This window comes from Strongylocentrotus purpuratus, unplaced genomic scaffold (genome assembly GCF_000002235.5).
Source record: "Strongylocentrotus purpuratus isolate Spur 01 unplaced genomic scaffold, Spur_5.0 spur5_contig_866, whole genome shotgun sequence".
Classification (NCBI taxonomy): domain Eukaryota; kingdom Metazoa; phylum Echinodermata; class Echinoidea; order Camarodonta; family Strongylocentrotidae; genus Strongylocentrotus; species Strongylocentrotus purpuratus.
In genome coordinates, this window is record NW_022145575.1 from 3,089,075 (window position 1) to 3,114,299 (window position 25,225).

The 25,225-nt window shown below is 38.5% G+C and overlaps 1 protein-coding gene across 1 annotated transcript; it reads left to right on the forward strand.

Moving 5' to 3' along the window:
* The first annotated feature begins 6,422 nt into the window (after positions 1–6,422).
* LOC115919933 (phosphatidylinositol 5-phosphate 4-kinase type-2 alpha-like) lies at positions 6,423–25,225 on the forward strand. Its single transcript, XM_030974653.1, has 9 exons — positions 6,423–6,732; positions 17,254–17,351; positions 18,202–18,298; positions 19,187–19,339; positions 20,233–20,418; positions 21,204–21,317; positions 23,312–23,579; positions 23,949–24,052; positions 24,870–25,225. Exons 1-9 carry the CDS (start codon positions 6,604–6,606, stop codon positions 24,948–24,950), a joined length of 1,230 nt encoding a protein of 409 aa, XP_030830513.1. The 5' UTR covers positions 6,423–6,603; the 3' UTR covers positions 24,951–25,225.

Consider the following 25,225-nt stretch of genomic DNA (forward strand, 5'->3'; position numbering starts at 1 on the left):
TTATTCACCCCCTGATGTTTGTAACAGTCATGTCATCACCAGAGCTACCACTGCCTATAGCGAGGGAGCAGAAATTGTCTGGAAAAAATAACCAAATTATCATGGGATTATTTGGATTAATATAAAAACGGTGCTTATAAAGCACTTACCACCGAAGTCTCTAAGCGCTATAACAAACAAAATACAAAGATAAACAATTACATATTAAACAAAACAAAAAGAAAATGCACATAAACCTACTAATTACAATACATATGAAATATACATCAATGTGAACAGAGCAGAGTAAGTTAATCATCAAAATCAATTTTGAATAAATGTGTCTTAAGACAAGTAGGCCCAAATATCAACATTTCAACAAATCATTATTTTGTTTATATAATATACGGCGAATCTTGTCAGGACGCCCACCTCCCCCCCCCCCCCCCGCCCCACAACTGAAGTGTGTCCGTGCAGGGGCGGTGATCCCGGGGGACGGGGGGACACGTCCCCCCTCAATTTTTTTTAGGGGGGATCGTCCCCCCCCCCCCCCCCTCAAAATTTGGAAAAGTGCCCAAAAAAAGTGTATAGCAAATACTGACTAAAGACTGCAATAAACTGTAAGGCTCTGGACGGCCCATGAGTGCAGCGTTTAGACGAATAAAAGTGCAAAAATCTTCTCGCTCGGGAGCTACGCTCCCTCGCAAAATATTCTTCAAACTGTACAAGTAAATATTGTAGAAAAGTGAAGTGTGAAAAAGGTATATTGCTTGTTTTTATACTATTGTTTTGCTAAGGAATGTAATTTTTTAATACAACAAAACTTCAAAAACCTGTAAGGGGTAGTCACTTACGTTACCTTCATCCCTCTCGTTCACTATGCTCCCTCGCACTGGCGTAATGACGGGGGGGGGGGGGGGATGGTGGCAGTTTCCGTGGTTTATTTCTATTTCGATACCAGTGATTTACAAATGTTGCTGAAATGTCATGGTCTATTCCTGAGCTTCCGGGGGCTCTCTCCCCTGTACCCCACCAAGGGCCCTATGGCGGGCCCCTGGTTGCTCATCAGACCATAATTAAATGCCTAAAAACCTGAGCTTCCGGGGGCTCCGCCCTTAAGCAGGCCCTGGATACTCATCTGACCGTTATTAAATGCTTAAAACCCTGAGCTTCCGGGGGCTCCGCCCCCTGAAAAGTAACAAGGGCCCCTAAAGCGGGCCCCTAGATGCTCATCTGACCGTTATTAAATGCCTAAAAAAATATTCCCCCCCCCCCCCCGGTCATGAAGAGAAATCGCCGCCCCTGGGTCCGTGCAACCACTGCCATCCCTTCCAAAGCCTCGCATCCTCTAAAACCGCATGATTTCAAAAGCCAGAGGCTAGTCTCAAACGTTTTTGATAGCAGGGTATTTACCAGTCTCGAGGTCCATGAACTAGTGTGGGAAAGAAATATGCGCAACTTTAAGTGCAAAATCCAAAGTGGTGTACCACAGCCCAAATTCAGATGTGTATAGTTCAGTACCCACTTATATATTATTGCACTTAAAGCTTTTATTACTAGTATCCTTTTTTTTTAAGCGTAAATAAATGAGCGTGTTGCAATATGTAACTTCGGCCAGTTCTGATAAAATTATGAACAGAGACAAATTTGCGCCCGAACAAAATTAAAAAAGAATCATTTAGCGGCGGATTTAGGCATCCCTATCTTCTCTTTCTCCCTCCCCCCCCCCCTCTCTCTCTCTCTCTCTCTCTCTCTCTCTCTCTCTCTCTCTCCCTCCCTGCCCCCCCCCCCTCTCTCTCTCTCTCTCTCTCCCTCTTTCTCACTCTTTCTCTCTCTTGGGCCCTCTTAAAAGTTTCTTTTTCGAGTTATCTTCTTCCAGGGAGATGTGAGTTTAAACTCACATCTCCCTGCTTTTTCCCTTCCCTTTCCATTTTCCAATCTTCTGATTTTAATGATTTCCTGAATCCGACACAAACTGAATAATCAGATAGTTCAATTTCTTAAAGGCACTGGGTTACATTGTGATGGTTAATTTCATAATCTGTTGAATCAGGATGCAAAAACACATGAGATTATTTTTGTATGTTTGGACTATCCAAAGAAAATGCCCCATGCATAGGCCTATCTGAAATTAAATCACGCAATATGAAGATTCTTAACGTTCTCTTTTTGTTTGTTCGATAGTTATGCCCCAATTTTTTCCTGGACGTTGTATATTGAGATCGAACACAGATCCGTCATCATTTTTGATAAAAGAGGAGTACGTTAGCAATCGATGTGCTTAATGGATCGGGGGGCGCCGGGATTGTCAAGCCTGACAGACATGAACGCTCTATTAAGAACCCACTATTTCTAGTTGTAGTCACAGTGGCGAACCCAGGGGCAGTGGCGGATCCAGGGGGTCGGGGCCCGCCCCCCCCCCCCCGGAAAAAAGAAGGACAAAAAAAAGAAGGGGGGAAAGGGGGGAAGAAGGAAAACAAGGGAAAAGATTTTTTTTGGTTTTCTTTTTTTTTTTTGGGGGGGGGGAGAATGTGTTCTCCCACCCCCTCCCCCCCCCCCCCAAGCCACTGAACGAAATATCTGACGACGTAATTTTTCCAATTTCCGCCCCCCCCCCCCCCCCGCAAAGAGAGAGAGAGAGAGAGAGAGAGAGAGAGAAGGAAAAGAAGGGAAAGAGTTGCAATTTTCCCGCCAACAAGTTGTGGATCGGGGTGGGGTGGGGCAAAAGGCCCTTGCCTCCCCCCCCCCCCCCCGTTAAAAAAGAGAGAGAAGGAAGGAAAAGGAAAAAGAGAGAGCTAAAAGGGACAGAAAAAGAGGAAGAAGGAAAAAAAAAAGTGAAAAGAAGGGGGAATAGATCATTCGCGGTTAATCCCGCCAACAACGTGTGGAGAAGGGTGGGGTTCGAAAGGACCTTGCCTCCCCCCCCCCCCCCCACCCCCCCCCCCCAAAAAAAAAAACCGCCGGCCAAAAAAAGAGGAGAGAAAAGGAAAAGGACGTAAGAAGAACAAGGAGCAGACGAAAAACATTTTTGAAATTCAGACAAGGATTAAGAGTCGAGAACGGTACAACGAATTGTCTTCTCTCTCTAATAATTTAATGAAACATCAAAGCTTCTGCGCTTCGCGCAGGAGGGGGGGGGGCTGAATTGAGACAAGGATTAAGAGTCGAAAACGGTACAACGAATTGTCTTCTCTCTCTAATAATTTAATGAAACGTCAAAGCTTCTGCGCTTCGCGCAGGAGGGGGGGGGGGACTGAATTGAGACAAGGATTAAGAGTCGAGAACGGTACAACGAATCGTCTTATTTCTCTAATAATTAAATGAAATGCCAAAGCTTCGGCGCTTTGCGCGGGAGGGGAAAAACAGTATTCAGACGAGGATAATTTTTTTTCGGTACAACGAATCGTCTTCTTTCTCTAATAATCTCTAAACATCAAAGCTTCGGCGCTTTGCGAAAGAGGGAGGGGGAAATCGCCCGTCCCTGCACCCCTCTCCATTACGTCAATGCTGGTCACCATTACGTACCAATATTTGGCTCGCATTATTTTCAAATTTGGGCCCCCCCCCCCCCTAAGAAATCCTTGATCCGCGCCTGCCCAGGGGAACCCAACCCCTGACCAAAAAAAAAGTTGGGAAAAAAGATGGTATTCACAATTTTACCTTACGTGATACAATAGCAACATAAAAGTTGCTATGTCAGACATGCTGTAGCATCACCAGGAAGACAAAGGCAATGATGATGTATTGTATATGACGTATGGAAGCATGCATGTACGCAATTCTGTTATGATCGAGTGCTGAGCTGGGTAAAATTATATACCATTGGCTATTGTATAATATTTGTTTAGCCAAATGTTTAGTCTGACATGTCTGACATAGCAACTTATTTGTTGCTATTTTTTGTTGCAGGGGCGGTGACCCGGGGGAACATGCTCCCCTCTTAATTTGTTTTAAGGGGGGATCGTCCCCCCCCCCCCCCCGTAAAGTTAAAAAAATGCACACAAACATAATATACCGGTATATATAGCAAATACTGACTAAAGACTACAACACAATTTTAAGCTCTGGAGGGCCCAAGAATGTAGCGTCTAGACTAATACAAATGCAAAAATCTTCTCGATCGGTCGCTACGCTCCCTCGCATATATATCCTTCAAAATATACAAGTAAATGTAATAATTGTAGAAAATCTGTATTCCGTCAGTACCACCGTGATACCAACGGAATACAGATTTTCCCCTCGCATTTCGTTGGTTCCCCCCCCCCCCGGTGGGTGCGATTTTCAAATTTTCGAGGGCAAACAAATAAATAGTGCTCAATACCCCCCCCCCCCCCCCCCCCCCTCCTGAGCGAATTATCGGCCGGCGCGACTTTCAAATTATCGGGGCCCCCAAAAAAAACAGTGCTCCTTACCCCCTCCCCCCCTTAAGTACCATAAAAATATACCAAACTGCAGTTTGGTATATTTTGATGGTACTTAAAAGGCTCCTGTCATCCAAATACAAGTTTATTGCTGTTGGTGTTTAGTTCTCCATACACCTCATATTTCGATAAATTATGTTAACTTCTAAATGTGTTTTATAGATTTTAAAAGTTCCACCCTAAAAATCCTCCAGATCTCATTCCCCTTGTGTCGTGGTATGTAACTTTTCCAAAGTTGACCACCTGTTATACAACAAACCAGGGGCGGCGATTTTTTTTCTTGACCAAAGAGGGGGCCCAGTTCGTGAGAAAATATTTATCGGCGAAACAGCCAGTCGGTGAATAAACGGGGGGAGGGGGAGAGGGGGTAAGGAGCACTGTTGTTGTTTTTGCCCCAATAATTTGATAGTCACGCCGGCCGATAAATTCGCTCGGGAGGGGGGGGGGTAGTAAGCACTACCTTTTTTCCCCTTTTTTTTTGCCCTCGAAAATTCTACCTTTGAACATTCCCTGGATGATATCGCCGCTAAATATTATATCATGAAGAAAAAAAATTAGTGCTCTCCGAGGGACTTTGTTATGACGATTAATGTCTTACAGTGGCGTAGCCTTTTGATTCAGTATATTGAAGGCAACCAACTCATATCCAAGTTGTATAAGGATATGAATATTCAAACTAGTTGAATTCACTGCATACATCCACAATTTAAAAATGTCAGCCATGGCAGAACGCGGGGGGGGGGGGTATCTGTGGCCGCCGAATAAGAATATTATAATTTTCAAAGTTTAAAAAGCTTGGATTAGGCTAGCGACTTTCTCGGTAAATGGTGATTTTGCGAGGCGCATAGCGATCGAGCGAGATAATATTTGCAACTTTGAACTTTGATTTTAGAGCACTTCCGATTCAAATTCTGATCTTAATCATGTACATCTGTAACATTGAAGCACCGGTTAAACTAAAAGATCAATTTTTCTAAAGTGCCGCTGTGGACTGAAGGGAAGGGGGCAACATTCGTGAATATTTTCAGGGATACCCTCCCCCCTTTTTGCTGACCAGTAATATGTATTATTTGTGAGTTTTAACACTTGTAAAAACACATGCAAATATTTGCTTATGTAATCTACCATTTAGAAATCCGAGTAATTCAATAATATTATATTGGGGCAACTAGCTCGATCCTAAAACGAGGGAGCGTAGCGACCGAGCAAAAAATTGTTTTATTTTGAATGCTGAAACTGTATTTTAAAACACAAACAACCACATGTTTCAGCATTTATTATTTGCTCAATAAACTGTTGCATTTCTCAAAATTTGGGATGGCCTGACGGTTAGGCCTAGGCCTACAAATGATTTTTTTTCCTTCTTCTCTAATCATCTTTGCGGTTAGGATGCTGTTGGTATAGCCTCGGCTTGCCCTAGAATATTTTTGTGATGCGAACGAGCAAAGTGAGCGAGCAATTCTTCAATAAGGACAATAATAATAATAATAATATTGGATATTTATATGCGCACATAATAGTGCATAGTGCTCTTGAAAGGCGCTCCAATATGATTACACCGGCTCTGCTAGGCAGCCGATTTCGGCACTCACGGCATTCAAGTAATTCAAGACATTCGAATATATTATGCTAGTTTAGAATAAGAAATGCAATCGGGCAAAATAAGGGGGTGACACCTTTGAACATCTGTGCCACAATTTTGTTTTTCTCTCACTATTATTGTCGGCATGGCCACGACTTTGTGTTAGTACCATCCAATAGCATTTCTACTGACATACAACAACTCCGAAAAGCATTATTACATTTTCCCCATTTTTAAACATTTTTCTTTTGGGGGGGGGGGAGGGGGGTGGATCCATTGCCCCTTAACCATTGCCCCGTATCTATTCCACTTATACGTCGTCAGAAGATATGAGGCCATACAATCTTGATCTCCACAAGCTGCTGTAGAAAATGTAAACATTCACGAAGTACCCATTTTACGGATTTTGTGTATCGGATTCATTTCTGTACACGGTAAACGCGTACCAAATGTGTGTAGGCCCTATTACTTTTTAGAGCGAGCAAATCCTGTGCGACGATGTATTTCTCTGTGGGCGTTGAACCTGAAAATGAAAGCCTAACATCATAATTTTAAGATTTACGAGTATCCAGGACTCTCATTATTCTTCTTCAGGGTGTCAGTCGGAGGAGATCATTCAGAATGTCGTCCCATCAACCGTCGGGAAAGAACATGAAAACGAAGCATATAAAGGCCGTTTCGCAGAAAGTGAAGCTATTTCGGGCGAGTGAGCCACTCCTCAGTGTATTGATGTGGGGGATTAACCATTCGGTGAGAAAATCAGCATCTTTATAAATTAACGTTACCATTTTAGATGATGTTGAAAGTTCACTTTGTGTTGTTGAAACACAATAACACATCACACTGCACTAGATCTACCAGATCTACCAAAAATATTTTGTAGTTTGCAGAGCTGAGCTGAGCATCAGCTCTCGGAGACGGAGGTCAGGTTTCGCTCTCAAAACTCCAGCCTCCAGCCCAGGACTGAGTCAGTGAGTGTCAGGGGGAAAAAATACTTTTGGGGGCTTCTTTTCAAGCTTGCTTGTATAAAAATAACACTCTTTATTTGTTTTGCAATGAACTCTAGACCCCTATGCAATTTTTTGGGGGGCTCTTTTATGACTTTCGGGTTTTTTTTTTGCCTTTTGCCTTTTTGGGCATTTCGGGGACTAATTCGCCCTGAGCCCCTGTGTATTTTTTTTCCTGAGGAGTGTTGACTGTTGTCATCATGATGAGCGTGATTGCATGAGCTATGGTCAGGACTTATGATGATTATTATAAATGGTTGTGTGATTTCCGTATCTAAGTTTGTAAATCTGAGAAGGGTGATATTAAAAACCCTCTCTGCATTAACCAGAGAAGAGACGCCAAGTTCAAAGATCAGCTATGCGTGACATTTCCATTACTCAGCGCGCAGGCTAGGGTATAACACACGTACATATCGTTAATAAGCGTTTTTTTTAAATCGCGCGTGCGCGTCATGTGTGAGAGCGTTTTCAGACTCTCGAAATGTGTGACACTTGGTATTACTGTAAAGGTGTCTGGACGATTTGTCAATCTTCAATTTGGGATCGTTTTTCACCATTTTTCACCAGAGCGCAATCTGCTAGCCATACCTTCATTCACTAACGTGCATTGACTTCCGGTTTCATTCATACGCGGTCTGAATGCATATTTATGTGCAGTTATTACGCGATGTAACTATGGTGTGGACTGAGCGGAGTGCATGCCTCCCTCATTAGCTGATCCAACAAATAGGGGGAAGGGTATTTTTAAACTGTTGGGGCGAGTGATCTCTTGGGGCTAGCGAAAAAATAAGTGCATAGATATTTTCCTTATGTCTAGCGGTAGCTGGACATAAGACTGGGGGGGGGGGGGGCGCGGTTCAGGAAAGTGGCAAGTTTTGAAGCTAGGATGCAAACAACATTTAAATCGCTGTTTTGACCAAGATATTTTTAGAATTTTGGGGGTGCGCCCCTTTGGGGAATATGGAGAAAAACCTGCTCTTTCATATGACACCTCATTGAGTTTCACCTTCAGGATCACGAGTAATAAAGGTTTGAATTTCAATTTGTTCATAAAATGATCATTGACCAATTTTGCATGATCGCGCAATGCATGTAGATTGCATACATGTACATGTAGATTGCATACATGTAGGGATGCGTGCAATCTCTATGGGAAGGATTTTAGCACACAACATCAGGTGGGCGATCAGACACCCTATTGGTAGCTCTGCATTAACCTGAAATAGGAAACCACAATTCGCTCCACACTGTAGTCTTAAATTTAAGGGCTATCCTGTATTCAACCCTTGTAATCAGTAGGGGTGCTGGTCAAAGAATAATGGTTGTCCGCAGAAACGAGTATCGTCTTCATAAACGTGAACAGACGCATCAGTAAAAATGATTTCCGATCCGAACGTTGGAAATGCGAAAAACGGATTCCGCTATGATTTTCTTGATGCATTTCATATTGACTTTGTACTGAGACTTTCACATTTGAGCAATAAATCCTCAGGAAGACGGACAACCCATAAAAGTAGACGGTGAACTGGGGGGTATTTTATTATGCGGAATTCGTTTTTTTGCATTGCCAGCGCGCGGATCGGGAACTTGAAACCCACGATGCGATGCGATTTGTTCGCACTTACGAGGATATCCTTGTTTATGCGGACGATGCTCACTGGTAATAAGTCAATTTGTATGACCGCAGAAAAACCAAAATGGGGAAAGTTTGAATTAAATTGGACCAATAATTGAATAATAAGAATTTAAGAAAGTAGTCTACTGAATTTTTGAAATATGACTCTATGAAATCACAACAGCTACATGAATATATTTTATGTGAATCTCAAATTGGCAATTTTGATAGTGGATTGTGACTTAGAGACGGATACTCTCCCGTTCTGTTATGTCTGTTTTTTCTCCCTAGTGACGTGTCTTTACTCTTCATGGGCACAAAATATATTATAGAGATTGGAAAGTTTATTATTACAGGGCCTCTAAAACGAAAAGACCATCACGAGTCAAACTCATACATTTTTGACAAATTTAAATTTTAGTTATTTTGCGTGTTAGAACTAATGGAAAAGTTATTGGCAGATAATCCGTCACTGCATCACATACACATTACCGATTCCTGGTCAAGTGCGTTATTTGTTTTATAAAATAGGCCTAGCGACACAAGTATGAAAGATAAGAGTTAGATTCTAAGACCTTGCAGGCTTGCTATACTTACCAAAAACTCCACGGGATTCCACTTGCCTTGAGTAAATATAAAATCCATAGAACTTGAATCAGACACTGAAATAGCTGCAATCGGCATGCCCTGAAATTCCTGGCTTCGTTCATTATAAAATCCAAAAGTCAAAACAGGCCAAAAGTCTAAACAGGCAAAACAACGCATTTACAGTTTGAACGTAGATTACTAGATATTTACAGTGGAGTTAGAAAAAACTGATTAATCCAAGATGGCGGCCCGCATGTTTTGCCTCTTCTCTTAGAACAATATTATTGATTTCAAAGTCATGAAAAAGGTCCTAAATATCAACAAACATGGTCTACAACAACTCCAAATGACAAAATAATCCCAGCCATGAATTTTTTTGGCATTTGATAACCAAAAACTTGAACATTTTCATCATTTAAAAAAAAAAAAATTCTGCCGACTTTTTTCGCCGATTATTTTTGCCGATACCGATCACAGGTGCAAGGGTGTCGCTCCGATCTTCCGATTCAATCAAATACGAAGCGACTCGTCGCCAAGAATGAAAATAAATTTTAGATTTAAATTTTCAAATTTTGTCCAACATGTGTGAGTTGAGTTGATTGTTATTGTTGCTATTTAGGTATTATAAGTTGTCACTGAAGTGCTAATTTTTTAATGAATTCTGGTGATTTTTGTACAGTGTTGTTTTCTTTAAAAACGTAAACAAAGCTTTAAATGTGTTCGGATTCACTCCTTCTTGCACCCAATAAACCTTGCACCCTGGCTTCAGAGTTTGCTAGTGGACTCTCCTTTCTTCTCATAAAAAAATTGATACTGGAGTGATAGCTATTTGCTTCCCTTCTTTTTGTTCCTGATCATAATAGCTTACAGTGTGTACATGTGATTTACAATAGAAAAGCATAGAAAATATAAAAATAAATTCATTTTCCAAATATATCTATCACTTCCTTCATCAATGTTCTTCCTTATTTCCTGATTTTCCTCTATAATTTCATTTACCAATTTTAAGAACACCATCATTTCCAAAGTCCAAACTCAACGAACCTTTTTTTCTGACAGTAATCACAGCGATTTATCACGATTTTCATGAGTGGATCATAAAAGAACATTTGAAAATATTGTTAAACATTAATTATTTATTATTTTATTATTATTTATTCAGCAATTCACAAAAAATATAACAATGTAAATGTAGGTAAACAAACATTAAGAGAATGTCAATTATAAATACACAATCTTCCTGGAGGTCCTCTGAGTGCATCAGTCGGCTGCCGCCTGCCGGGGAAGAGGAAAGCAAACTAAATCACTGTAACCGTAATGGTCCCTCTTCCCGACCAACTGGTGCACCCAGAAGACCTGCAAAATATAGCATGAAGGTAATTAAAATGTATAACATTTCATAAACAAACCAGCTAACAAAAACAAATCACAAGGAGGAAAGCATATTAATATCTATGATGACACTAGGTCATGACACGATACTGAACATTAGCATGAGGAATTAAAGATAAACTTGAGTTCTGGTAAAAAAAGAAAATGAATTCTCACAGAATCTAACGAAACTTACACTCAATGTTCAAGATTACAAATAAATGTCATGTGCCAAACAATTTTGGAAGAAAATGTATACTGGCTGAGTAATGAGAATAGAAAGATAAGGAAATAAGGGTAGTACTAGCCCCGACACCGTGTGTGTTGTCCCATATACATCTTTCTGTGTAAGTGATTGTTACCTTTACCAAGACTCTGCCAAATTTATGATGATTTTGATGACTCCAGAACCTTGCATTACACACCATTACTTGCATGCTATATGATCAACTTTTCTGATCCATTCCACACCTTTTCTTTCACGATGCAATCGCATTACCAGTACTCAGTCTGGCTTAAAAACTATTGCATAAAATGTCTAGGAGTTAAACTGAAACCGTGAAGTATAAAACTAAGAAAAGAACAAAATATGAGAGCATGTAGTATGTGAGCATAGTAGCATGTGAGAGTATGAAACATACTTGATAATAGGATGCTTGGATGTGGGAGGGGCAAGGGCAAGTAGAAGAATATAGAATACTAATAATACCTGGTATGTCAACTTTCTTGACAAAAAACTAGTTACATGTAAATCCTCACATGCATATACCGGTACATGATGTACGAAAAAAGATGATTAAGTCTCAACATGTACATGCAAATGTACACTGTATAGAAACCTGTACATACAATTGTACATTTGTACATATATATGCATACAATTGTACATTTGTTCATGTAGCACCAAGAATGCTCAGTGAAGTAAACAATGTAGCCCAGCCTACATGTACTTGTTCCCCGACTGCTCATTTTAAGCACTTTCATGTATAGGTTTACAGAAAAAAGAATGCGAGTTGTTTACAATATGAGCAGTCGGGGAACAAGTTGCTGGGCTACATTGTTTACTTCACTGAGCATTCTTGGTGCTACATGAACAAAAAATTTGAATGGTAACATGTCAGGGACATGGAAAGTGATAAATAACCTATTGAGAAAGAAAAACAAAACAAAAATTCCTATGAACATGAATTTGAATTTTTGAATGTATAGATGCATACAATTGTACATTTGTACATGTATACACTGTACATGTACATGTACATTGTATGTGTATGTGAGTTATATTATGAACTGTACATACAGTACTGTACACGTACAGTTGTACATTGTATAACCGACCTCTTGATAATTGCACAGTGATGTGAGATAATGAGAAGTGGAGTGGATTCAGGGAACAAAAATGCCAAGGTCTTAATCACTTTTCCAGATTATGAAATATCATCAATAAATGAATGGCAGATTATACATCCATTGTAGTCTCAAATTTCAGACTTTTGTGGACTCTGGTTGTAAACAAGTAAGCACCAAGCAGTATTGATGATATTACATTAGATAGCAACATTTTTGTTGATTTCAGGAATTCTTTTTCACATTGTACCTTTGAAAATATTTGCAGAATCATCAGATCAAAAAGGTTATGGGAACCAAGATTGTATTGGCCAGTGGTGACACTGGTACATGTATATACGTACATGTACAAATGTACATGCACGTGTATGTTGTTGTTCTTCCTCCAAAAGTTACATGTACACATGTACATACGTGTACCAGTATCTCTCTATTTTAATGATTCGTTATTTTGTTTGTAGAATTCTTATTGTTTTCATTGAAAAGCAGTTACATGTACATGTACATGTACATTGTATCTTTTGATGCACATAAACAATATTTATTTTTAAAATCTCATTGATGTTTTTATTACATTTTGTATCATGTCATTGTATACAGTGTAAATGTACATGTACATGTACTTCGTAACCATGTAAAAAAGAAAGAAATTATAATACTAAACATATATCTTTCTCACTGTACAATAACGTGTGTACATGTTTATGTACATGTACAGTAGTTATCAGTACATACATGTACATGTACATTTGTATATTGTGTACTAAGGCTGTGCACAACAGTGTAATGAGGTACCCGAGTACACTCCCAGGCTCACAAGCGAATACTCAAATATTCGGACGCCATGTTTTTTTATAATTTTTTTGAGTTTTTTTTAATTTTTTAATTTTTTTTTAAATTTTTGAGTTTTTTTGAGTTTTTTTTGCCACTACCATACCACTCGGCAGTTTCCCAGGTCCCTCGCCGAAAACGCATGCAATTTTACTTTGAGTTGCAGTAGAAGGTGCCGATTTATAAGAATAATAATAGTAAACAATGCTGTTTTAAAAACCAAAGATGGCAGAATAATCCATTTTCCTCCAAGTCCAAACAGAAATCTGAACATTTGGGCCCAGTTTCTGAAAGGTGAGTTTGACAGTACTTGAGTTGGGAAACATTTTTACCGACGGTACCATGCCAGCAACCGCCGCTCTCCTTGGCACGGGTAAGCGTGGGCCTGGACATTTTTTTTAAAATTTATTTATTTATTTTTTTTTTTTGCGGCCGAATATTCGGGTACGAGAAATCGTACCCGAGTAGTTGTCAACCGTGCGGGTACTCGAGCATTCGACTACCCCTCGCAGCCTTATTGTGTACATGTACAAATGTAGAATGTGTACTGACAATGTGAACTACATTGTAGTGATGAAGTTTCTAGATTGAGACTACACATGTGTTGCAAGCATAAGGCATCAGTGAAGCACATCTTTTTGTCTGGCTAGAGAGCTGTTATTATTAGTGTGAACCACTCATCTGTTAAATATGTGAATCAAGCGAAGAAGGTGGGTGTTCGTCTACTTGTACATTGTACATGTAGGCCATGCTACAGGGATGATTCCGATGATACACGATGAGTAGGAGCGAACCCACAGTATGGTATCTATTATTAGATTTATGTACAGCTGCAGTAAATGACCACCTCTTCTATGCAATACCTTATACAAACATGTGAATGTATGATGTACATGTACATGTCATGTGTTCGAACAGGTAATTAGTAGTCCAGACAATTGACTTCAAACAGTAATTTCAAAAAGTTTACAAGTATATCATAAATTTTTACATTTACTGTGCTGTTGAACAACATTATTAGTATTGTTTGTTACATCAAAACCAAAAAGTGGCAGCTTTATTTATATTTGAAAGCCCCCCCCCCCCCCCCCCCCTCCCATCATAGAGTGTACGTACACATACATGTACATGTAAAATACAATGCAGGCCTACATAGTACAATTCTGCACCACAGTTCACAACTAATTCTAGGAAGAAACATACAGTATATGCATATGCTGTATCATACAGTTAGTAACTAAATTATTCATGCCCTTACCAAATTTTGTTTAAAAAATTAAGTTTAATAGTGAAAAATTGAGTTGTCCCGATTTATGTTTCTTGAGAATGTGACATAATATACATGTACATGTACATCTACATCTACATCTGAAAATACCGGTATTCAACAAATGCCCTAATTCAACTACATGTAGTCTACATGTACCTTCCTATTCTTGAGTTAATACAAAAAACAAACAAAAACATCAAATTTACAAGGGGTATGAATTTGATTTACATGTATTAAACTGTTCATCTCTTTTGTTGAGGGCCATTTACATTATGGAGTTAATCTCACAGAGACCATGTAGGCCAGCCTTCATGATGACCCTGCCATCCATATTATTAGATTTACCGTATACAGCACTACAGATGTATAGTAGGCCTGCATACATGTACATGTACATGTACCGGTATATATTAATTATAAAGCAGTGAGAACAAAGATTAAGAGAGCAGTGAACAATTATTTTTTCAAGGTGTCAAATAACGAGTAAATGTTGAGATGCGCTGTGCATGTTTTGAACTGTATTTACGTGTACATGTACATTGTACATATATTCATGCCAACAGTATTTACATGTGATGTGTGTACATGTACACTTTAAATGTTAAGAAACCATGAAGTCAATACAAATGTAAACTTGGTGTAAAAATGGTGCTGTTACACATGGATTTAATAGGGAAATTTGATACATTGTCATTGACTTAATGTCTCCTGTCAACAACTAAACATGCATGATATACATTTACATACATGTACATTTAATTCAATAGCATTTACAGGAATGATGTGTCAAAGAGTCACTGCTTTGGAATGCATTGGTTTCACTGATTAACAAACCTCAAAGCTGTATACTTGATTGACATGTCAGCTCCCAACCTCTTAATTAAGATTGACGGCAAATCAGATTGAGTGACCTACATGTGTACATGTATATGTACATGTACTGTACATCATTCTAGGACAATATCAGGATTATTTTATTTAACAAACAAACAAAATCTGCATGTGTACATTTCTACAAAATGTACATGTATTTGTATCCTTTTTTTTTTGGGGGGGGGGTGTACAATATACATGTACATGTACAATGTACATTGTGTATCTTTGCCTGATGGCATAGGCATGTAGGCATACACATGCATTGTATTTGTACCAATAATATTTTGACTTACATGTACATTTACATGTATATGTGTATTACTAATATCCACGTCATACATGTAATCCACAGCAAAATTTATTGCAAAAATAAATTATAATATAAATTATTAACCACAAGCCTGTTGTATAAATAGACAGTTGCGGAATTGTTATTTGCTTTCAAATAACCAATTACGTTTTAACTTCCATACAGTGTAGGTTCATTTCAAGGGGTCAAAGATTTATAGGCCTGTAATTCAAAGAGTTTTATTTGCACTTGAAGACATTACTGGTATACAAAGAGTATGATTTACCTTGAGCAGTTATGATAGTGAAAGGGCTATGCAGTAAGTGTCAAAAGAAACGTAATGAAACCTACGAGCTATAGATACATTTGTGTTCATGATATAATGAGATCCAGTATTATAGTCACAAAGAGTTTTAAATGGTTTCATTTTCATTATAACCTATCATACTCGTAAACATGTTGACTACTGAAATTGAAATCATTATCTTCTTCTCCTCTATGTCACTGATACAAAAGAGTAAAGAGAGTTGTCTCAAAAGATCTGGTCGATGAAAAGAAAACGTTTTGTATTTGAAAGACCAGTGTGCTAGGGCAGAGAGAAATATTTCATATGTTGAAGAGTCGTGTGTTGATGACAAGAGAATATAAAGGGTTTGATTCTTTTTAATGACCAGTGTGTTAGGAGAGAAAAAAAAGATTTGATATAATTCATGTGTTTGAAAAGAAAAGAAGAGAAGAGTGGCATATTTCTAAAGAGCAGTTACAAGGGAGGAGGTTCGGGCGTTTGAAGAGAGGAGAAAGGTTTCATGATTTCAAAGACTACAGTAAGAGGAGATGAGAAGAGTTCAAAGCTTTCATATTTACTCATTTAGAAAGCCCAGGGTACATGTACGAGAGGAGAGAAGAAAAAAAATAGAAAAGGTTTCATATTTTGAAAGACCTGTTAAGAAGAGAAGAGAAAGGTTTCATAAGTTAGAAGACTATTGTAGAAGAGGGGTGAAGAGGTTTCATAATGTTGAATAAAAAAGGGAAAGGTTTCATACATGTACTTCAAAGACCAATTAAGAAGAAAAGAGAAAGGTTTTGTATTTTAAAGACCAGTAAAAGAAGGGAGAAGAAGACTTGTGTGTAAGAAAAAAAGATAAAGGTTTTGGTACAGTGTACATGTATTTTAAAGACCAACTGTGGGTGAACTGTGAAACCTTTCACATTTCTTTTAACTTACATGTATGTAAAGTATACCGTATACAAACTATAAAGAAGTGAAAGGTTCCATTTTTTACTAAACACTACATGTAGAAGAAGGGGAAAAGGTTTCATGTTTTCAAAGACCAGTAAAGAATCAAAAGGATTTGATATTTTGAAACACCAATCCGGGGTATAAACAGGAAAAGACCTAGGTGCCTCCAAGGCTCCAACATCCTCCTGTGTTGCTTATTTCCTGGTTTAATGGTGTTGTATCGAAGTATGGAAGACAAAGAATCGTCATGATGTTGTTCCTGATCAACAAAATAGATTATTGCAAAGTGTTAAAAGAATCAGCTTTCTTCTTCAAAATAATAGCAATTTATGTTATTCTTTTAGTGCTACAAATATTGTTCTTTTTCTTTTACATGTAAATGATGGTATCACCTACATGTACATATTGTAATTTTGCAAAGTGTACTGGGTATCTGTGTGATTGTTGTTCTCTATGGGACATAAAACATTGAACAAACTTTTCACTCATGAAAATATAACAAGTTGATATTTATTATAGTGACTCATACATGTAGATAGTGACAGTTACAGCAATAATAATAGTAAAGTTTAATGTTATACAACTGTAGGTGCTTCTTCAAAAGGTGTAATTGTACACGATTATACAGTATATATGAAAGTAGACATGTCACATTTGCAAGCACATACACCTGCACCGAGCAGAGAAAAAAAGCATAATATTTAGAATGGCAATTCAACATTTTCTTGAGTACAAAACAATGTTGATTGTTTTTACATTCTTCTTGACTGCCTCTAGAAGTTTTTCTTTTTCTTTTCTAAAATGTCTCTTCTTATTTCTTTGATTTATCCAATGTAGATCAGTGAGCTGAGCCATGTAAGCATTCCTGTCATGTTGATGCCAGATGACTTCAAAGCCAACGGCAAGATCAAGATTGACAACCATCTCTTCAACAAGTGAGTAAATGTACCGTAAATCTCTGCGTATAAGACGCACCCCTGTTTTGGGGGCCGGGAAAGAAAAAAAAAAAGATTTACGGTACCTGTACATCCTCTTCTTGATGGAGCCTACTGCTTATGGTACATTCACGTACTACATGGTACAAGGGCAATGGTAGATACATGTATTGTACATGTTGGGGGAGGGGGACGGGGGACGGGTGGGGGGGGGGCACCTGGCCCTTGTCACCCTTTTAATTATGATATGGCATACATTTACTGTACATGAACATGTTTGTAGTTCTGTTCACCCCCATGAGCCATATTAATAATAATAATTGTGGGTTCTTGTATTGCGCTCGGTCTGTCAGATTTTACACTCCTGGCGCTCCACAATTAATACTCCGGCTTTAGCACGGCTGTCGTTATGATGCTCTAGCGTTCCAAGGAGTGAATTCCTGCCAAGTACCTATTTACCTCACCTGGGTCACGTGTGACAAATGTAGGTTTAATATCTTGCCAAAGGACATTAGTGTCATGGCAGGCTTGGAACAGCAAACCATGTGATCCACAGTCCACTGAGTTATCCACTAGACCACGACACCTCTACATTTGAATTATTATGTTCTGTGCCCCCCCCCCCCATCTCTCTCAGGTTTTAGACCACAAGGGCACCTGGGAAGTAGACCCCCCCACCCCCACCGCCCAGCCAGCGGTCGTGTATTTGCTTATTTACAAGGACTGTACTGTATGCCTCTTACTCTTAGCAGTCAGGTAAAAATAGAACATAAATATTCAATGAATCAAATTTCCTGGAATTTTCTACCTGTATCTTTCCTTCACTTTCATCTCTTTGCTTTTTTGACAGGGAAAATTTGCCAAGTCATTTCAAGTTCAAGGAGTACTGCCCGCAGGTCTTCAGAAATCTCAGAACTCTCTTCAGTATCACAGACCATGAATATCTGGTATGGAAACTTTTCAATAATATGTTATGTTTGATGGAGGAAAATTAAAGTTAAAGGGGTTGTAGCATGGCAAATACTGGCTAAATACGACTTCTTTTGGACAACTGCACGTAAACGAATGGACTTGATTAACGGTCAACGCGCTAGCATTCGCGATGTTGCACGCACGTGAATACTGCGGTCGCGTTGTCCGTAGTCCTATTATACCTGATTGCCCCCGAGTCAGGCCACAGGAAAGACACAAAGTCTTGTCATGCTACACTCCCTTTAATGCTCCTCTGGCTTCATACAGACAAGATACAAGTGTGTATTAAATATATGCATGTGGGCAATATCAAAACATCTCTCATCTTTCTTTGTTTTCTTTCAAGAGGATCTACATGTAACAAACAGTATGAAAGATGAGACATGGCTATCATAGAAACTAAGCTTTTGTTTTCAGTCATTGTTTTTATTACATGCACTAGCCTCATGTGAGAAATAGACACAAATGGAATTCAAGGAGATGGTTCTAGAATTTTTTTTGCCATGTCCAATAGACAAAGAGGATCGTAAGTTTTGGACTTCCTTGTTGTTTTGAAGCTTGTTGTTTCTGTACACGACTGTTTACAGTGAAGACAGGAAATACCAGAGGAAATGGTGTTTTGAGCATGAAAATTATGGAATTGTACACCAGACAGGAAGAAGGCGTAGTTTGCAAAAAATGCAAATTCCAAATAAATATTGTTTTGGTTTTTGCATAACTATTATTGAATAATCTAGCTGTTAACTGTACATAAGAAAATTCTTCCTGAAAAAAAGGTAGCTTTAAGAAACACTGTCACAGTATTCTACCTTTATTTCTTGATTTCTGTATATCATAAAACCTTTGTTTTATCACAATCACAGAATTCCTTTGTATGTTCATCGCCGATCTACGATGACTCTGCGGGTAAGAGCGGTGCAAAGTTTCTCCGGTCCAGCGAAGGCAAGTTTGTCGTCAAGACGATATCCAAAGAAGAGGTTGAACTCATGCATAACATTCTGCCACCATACCACCAGGTTTGAAACATGTTTTTCTTCTTTTTCAATTCAATTAAATTTCAGTTTTATTATATTAAAAAAAAAACATGGCAAAAGTCTGGAGATTAATGTCATATTTATAGTAAAATACAAGAAAATAAATGAAATAAAGTCATAAATTGTACATTTACATACAGTAATTCAGTAACAACCTAAACAAGAACTTGCCGTAATCATAACTTATTTGTGATTGATATCAATAGCAACTATGTACACTTGCGACTGGTTTGGATCAACTGCAACTCTTTATATAACAAGACCCAGATTATGTTTTCTAGTGATATCAAGATTTGCTTAATCAATGTCAAATAAGCTCAAAATGGCATATATAAAAAAGAAGGAAGAAGAATACGAATCAAAACCTGTTTCATTCGTTAAAATGAACAGATATCCTACCTTTAGAGCAATGGTTGAAGAGGAACAAGAGGGTTCAACATGTTTACCACAGAAATAAATAGAACCTTTTACGTTTAGATGAACATGAATAAAGGAAACAAAAACGGCCTTCATAATTCTATGAGATTAAACAATCAGGACAGAGCATTTCTGTTCCTATTCACTTTATTTTATAATATGCAATCTATGCCACAATCATCAATCACAAGCCATTTTGTATTCATTACCAATGGAACACTATTTACTGAAAGGGAGTGTAGCCTGACAAGACTACATGCCTTTCCTGTGGCCTGACTTAGGGCCAATCGTCTGTTTCGCCAAAGCTGACCATGTAGAGATTAAGTCGCTGACTACCATTAATCAAGACCATTCGTTTACTATACGTGCAAAAGAAGACGTAGACGGCGTTAACCAGTATTCACCAAGCTACACTCCCTTTAAATTTAAATGTATTTTCTCTTCGCTATCCATCACAGTACATAGTTGAGAAGCATGGCGAGACGTTGTTACCACAGTACTTGGGCATGTACAGGTTAACGGTAGACGGAGCCGAGACGTACATGGTCATCATGAGGAGTATATTCGGTCACACGCTACCCATCCACAGAAAATACGACTTGAAGGGCTCCCTCATCGACAGGCAAGCCAGCGACAAAGAAAAGGTACGTATCAAAACATGTGACGAGTTGCAATTAATCTCTTTGAGAAAATCATTGAAAGATTGTAAACATTTTGCTTACTACACTTTTTATGACTCCAAAATATTACACTGACCTATATCATGATGTGAAATCTTTTAAGTATGCATTCCTTCCGACGAACACAATCAAAACATTTTAAAGTCACAAATTTCATTTACTCATATATATTCTGTGGAATGACACTGGAAAGACACTGGCTTATATCATGATGTGATTTCTGGGAAGTATGCATTAATTCATTCTAACACAATCAAAACTTTCTAAAATCACAAATTTCATTTCTGCTAAGCCTGGATTGCCTTGAGGGATAATAATGTACAACCATGGTCCAAGCCGGTATCAAGGGTCGGCTGATTTCAGAAAAACTATGCACCAAGGGTAAATTCTCATTCGACAAGGGTTCCAAACAGGGTTAATACAGTTAAACCTGCATAAGTCGAATCTGTTGAGACCACAACAAATAGTTTGACTTATGCAAAATTAGACTTAGGAAGCGTAAATAATACACATTCTGCATACCGGTAGTGGACCTAGGGAAAATCCTACTTTTGCCATTTTGAGCAATGCAGATTTTTTAACTGTATATATGTCAGGGCATACTTTGAACCTGCAAAAGGGCTTCTATCCTCACAAATCAACCCTCTATCAATCGCTTGACACAACTAATTTTGCCTGTCTAGTTGTGGAGCTTCTCTTTAAGATCAAACGGTATTGTGTGACATCCTGTTTGTATTCCTTCCTGACAGGCCAAAGATCTTCCCACCTACAAGGACATTGACTTCCTGAGTGGCAACAGAAGGATAATCGTAGGACAACAGACCAAGGATCAAATCCTTATCAAACTCAAGTCAGACACGGATGTAAGTATCAAGGGATTTATACACTCTTTGTATGGAATCCAACTGTCACTGCATCAGGATGTAATGAAGAAATAGAAATTTGTTGGACTTTAGCAAATTGTTTCCAGTGTTAATGTTCATCGACCTTGTGAATATCAACAGTTGGGCATTGTATTGGTAGACGAAACTCCTTCATATAAAGATTTTTGAAGGCAGCCACACCAAGCAATGGTTGCCATAAATGATTAAATAAATAAATCAAAGACAATGAAGGTAATATGAGATTCCTGCGTGATTATATTGTGATAATCGTAGGACAACAGACCAAGGATAAAATCCTTAACAAACTCAAGTCAGACACGGATGTAAGTATGAAGGGATTTATAGACTCTTTGTATGGAATCCAACCCATGGTTGCCATAAATGATTAAAGGAATCAATCAAGGACAATGACGGTAAAATGAGATTCCTTAGTGAAAATATTGTGATAATTGTATGACAACAGAACAAGGATGAAATCCTTAGCAAACTAGTCAGATCATACAGATGTAAATATGATCATAAATGTTTGATCTGTCATTCTAGATGAATTCTTGCTGTGCTGTTGGCACCTTTTTGTAACAAACAGTCTTTTCAATCCCCTGTTACTCCACCAAGAACTCAACGTTTAGAGCTTGAATCAAGCATTCTAAACATCCAAGGCTTTTATATGCCACTTTTTGAGAAAATTTTAATATTTGCACAGGACCTTTTCTCATTTGGGAATTTAAAAAAATGCTGATCAATCGAGGAACAGAAACATAGACAACTAAAACAAAACTTATTTCTAGTTTGCAATAATATGTCAGCCATGAAATTGAGCATATAAGACAATTGAAGTATCATTAGGAAGCATATATATAAAAGTCCCTGCCACCTTTATGAAAAGGATTGTGAATGTGATTGTGTATTGCCAGTGTGTAAGTTTAATGTCAGCCTTTGCTACAAATTTCTCCTTAATGAACTGCATTCACTTCTGCAAGAGACTTGGACTCTTGGATTGTACATAAAGATTTGCCCATCCTGCTCAGGAACATGATTTGTAGCATTTTACATTTAAAATTCAGAATGCAATTGTCAAGCCTTCTTGGCTTCTACAGATTCACCATTTTCCATTTGTGTCATGGTTCATACTTTCTTTATATTTTCTTTGATTTTTGATGGTTTATGTCAGTTGCATGTAATTTTTATCTTTGTATATAATGTGATGGTGATGGAAGTAAAGTTCATTTAAATTCCATTAAAGCCTATCTGCACTAGTTTGGCCAGAAGGGGTGAGACCTCCCTGCATGGTCACTGGCAGGTGGTTATTTCATCAAATCAGCTCTCAATTAACATAAGAAAAAGAGGAACATGGGGATCGACGGTCACCGCTTAGGCATTGTTTGCTGTATAGAGGACGCAAGAAGCTACAAGTAGTGCAGTCCCTCTTTAAAGATAAAGTTGTGGTCTGGTCATGCGATTGCATTGTGACCAAAATGTTGTGGAATCGATCAGAAAAGGTTGGTCATCTAGCATAAGCATTGGTGTGTACTGCAAGGTTCTGGAATCATCAAAATGATGAGAAATTTGGCCCAGTCTTGGTCAAGTTACAAGCACTGTAAGCAGAAAGATGTATATGGGACTACAAGAACATGTGGCGTAAAAATTTGTCCCGATTTATATGATGTTATATGCCATATTTCGAGCATTAAGGCATTTGAAGAGCCATGCTTTTTATGGAACATTTTTTTATCCGATGTACTTCCACACTTGCATAATAAAATGATAATGCTCACAAATTATTTTTTACCTCTTCCCAGAACTCAACTTTCTCTTTAAATAGAAAATAGAAATAAATGATTCTGTTTGTTGACTGCAGTTCCTGTCAGAGCAGAAGATTATGGACTACAGTCTCTTAGTGGGCATCCATATAGTTCATTTCAATTCCATTAAATGAAATAAATTAAATAAATCATTCTGTTTCTTTCCTGCAGTTCCTGTCAGAGCAGAAGATCATGGACTACAGTCTCCTGGTGGGCATCCATGACATGGACAAGTACGAGCAGGACAGGGAGGAGGACGATGCAGAGACGGCCAGCCAGGAGAACGGGGATGCAGTCATCGAAGAGGAAGGGGAAGACTCTGGCAGCGGCGAGTGCCTCACCCCTCCCGATAGCCCCGTCCTCACGCCCAGGACAAGGCATGTCATGATCGAGGAGTACGACCCCAGCATTGATGTCTATGCTGTGAAAGGATATGAGAGTAAGTCTATGCTTTAAAGAATATTTTACTTACTTGATCATTTGAAGTGGAGCCCTTAACAAAAATATACTCACTTCAGATAAAGATACAGTGTGAATCATTCTGCAGTAGGCATTGAGGGCTATTCTTTTTGCAGTAAACCTGGATTTTGTGAGTTGCTTGGACAAATGAGCATAATGCAAGCTCATATTCGAATCACTATTAGCACAATTTTGCTCCATATGTTTTTATTTATGTTGGATTTTTTCATCGTATTTTGTAATTTGTATATTCTTCTGGTACAGACAAGGCCAAAGCAATGTCATTATTCTATCATACATACAATGAAATATTCAGCACACCAATTTTCCTCTCCTTTTTTTTTTACAGGATGCCCTAGGAAATTGATCTATTTCATGGCGCTAATTGATATCCTCACCCACTGGGGTGCTAAGAAGAAGGCTGCACAGGCTGCGAAGACAGTCAAACATGGAGTGAGTACTACCTCGGTTATAGTATGAATTATTGGAATACAAAATATATGTGACACTAAAAACCACAATAAGTTGCCGGGAATCACTTTTAAACTGTTAAGGTTGTTCCAAGGTGTTCCATGCAGATACGAATCATTGGAACTTGCAGTAACTGTTGTAAGCTACTGACATTGTTGGTTTTGATTGGCTGAGAGCAAATTTGTGATAGAAATGTGACACTTGTTATAGAGTTTTATAAAAGGGGTCCAAATTCAATTCAATTCAAACATGTCAAAGAAATTCACATTTATAATCCCATCACATTGCCTTTAATTCCGACACCCAGATCTATCGAGTTACCTCAAGTTTGGTTGCAAAATCTCCATTGTAATCAAATGTCTTCTCACAAAATTAAAAGAACTCCTGAACACCATTCCGATTCGTCCTTATCTTGGACAAAAGTGATTTTGACATACTTTTCAAAAAGTGGCCAATGCTTACTCATCCATGATGGCATTTTGATGAACAGTAAGTATGAGCACCATCACCCATCAAACCATTATAATATATTTCAGGAATTTTATATGGTTCCTTAGATATTGCGGCTTGAATATGTGTTTCCTTTTTATTGACTCATCATCATCATCTAGTGCCGTCTCTTCGAGCATGTTGGACTGTAGGTACCTTGTGTAGGTAATTCTTACTAAAGCCCTCACTGCTGTGTATTATTTGTATACTATTTCTTTGTTTGCCCTGTCTCATTGAATTACACTGCATAATAGATTTATATTTTTCATTGAATGTACCCTTGGTTCTTCCCTCTCTTTTTCCTTGGTAGGCTGGTGCTGAAATATCCTCCGTCAAACCTGAACAGTATGCAAAGAGGTTCTTAGACTTCATCTCCAAAGTCATGGAATGAAGAACAACCCACAAACCAAGACGGACACAGTCAGTCTGAGACTCTTTCCTAAACCCACGTCTTGATTGAAAGACATTTTGTGACCAAGAAAAAACACGACAGGGTCTGTCTACACAGGGGAGCCGTCCGGTTTTACAAACAAGGTGTCCATGGGGACGTGCCATCGGTTTGTTTGGAATAACGCACTTCTTGCTTTGGGCCCGGAGCAAACCAGTGTAAATGTGAATGCACTTTGTTGGTCAGGTAGGGTTGAAGGGTGTATAGAACTTGGATTA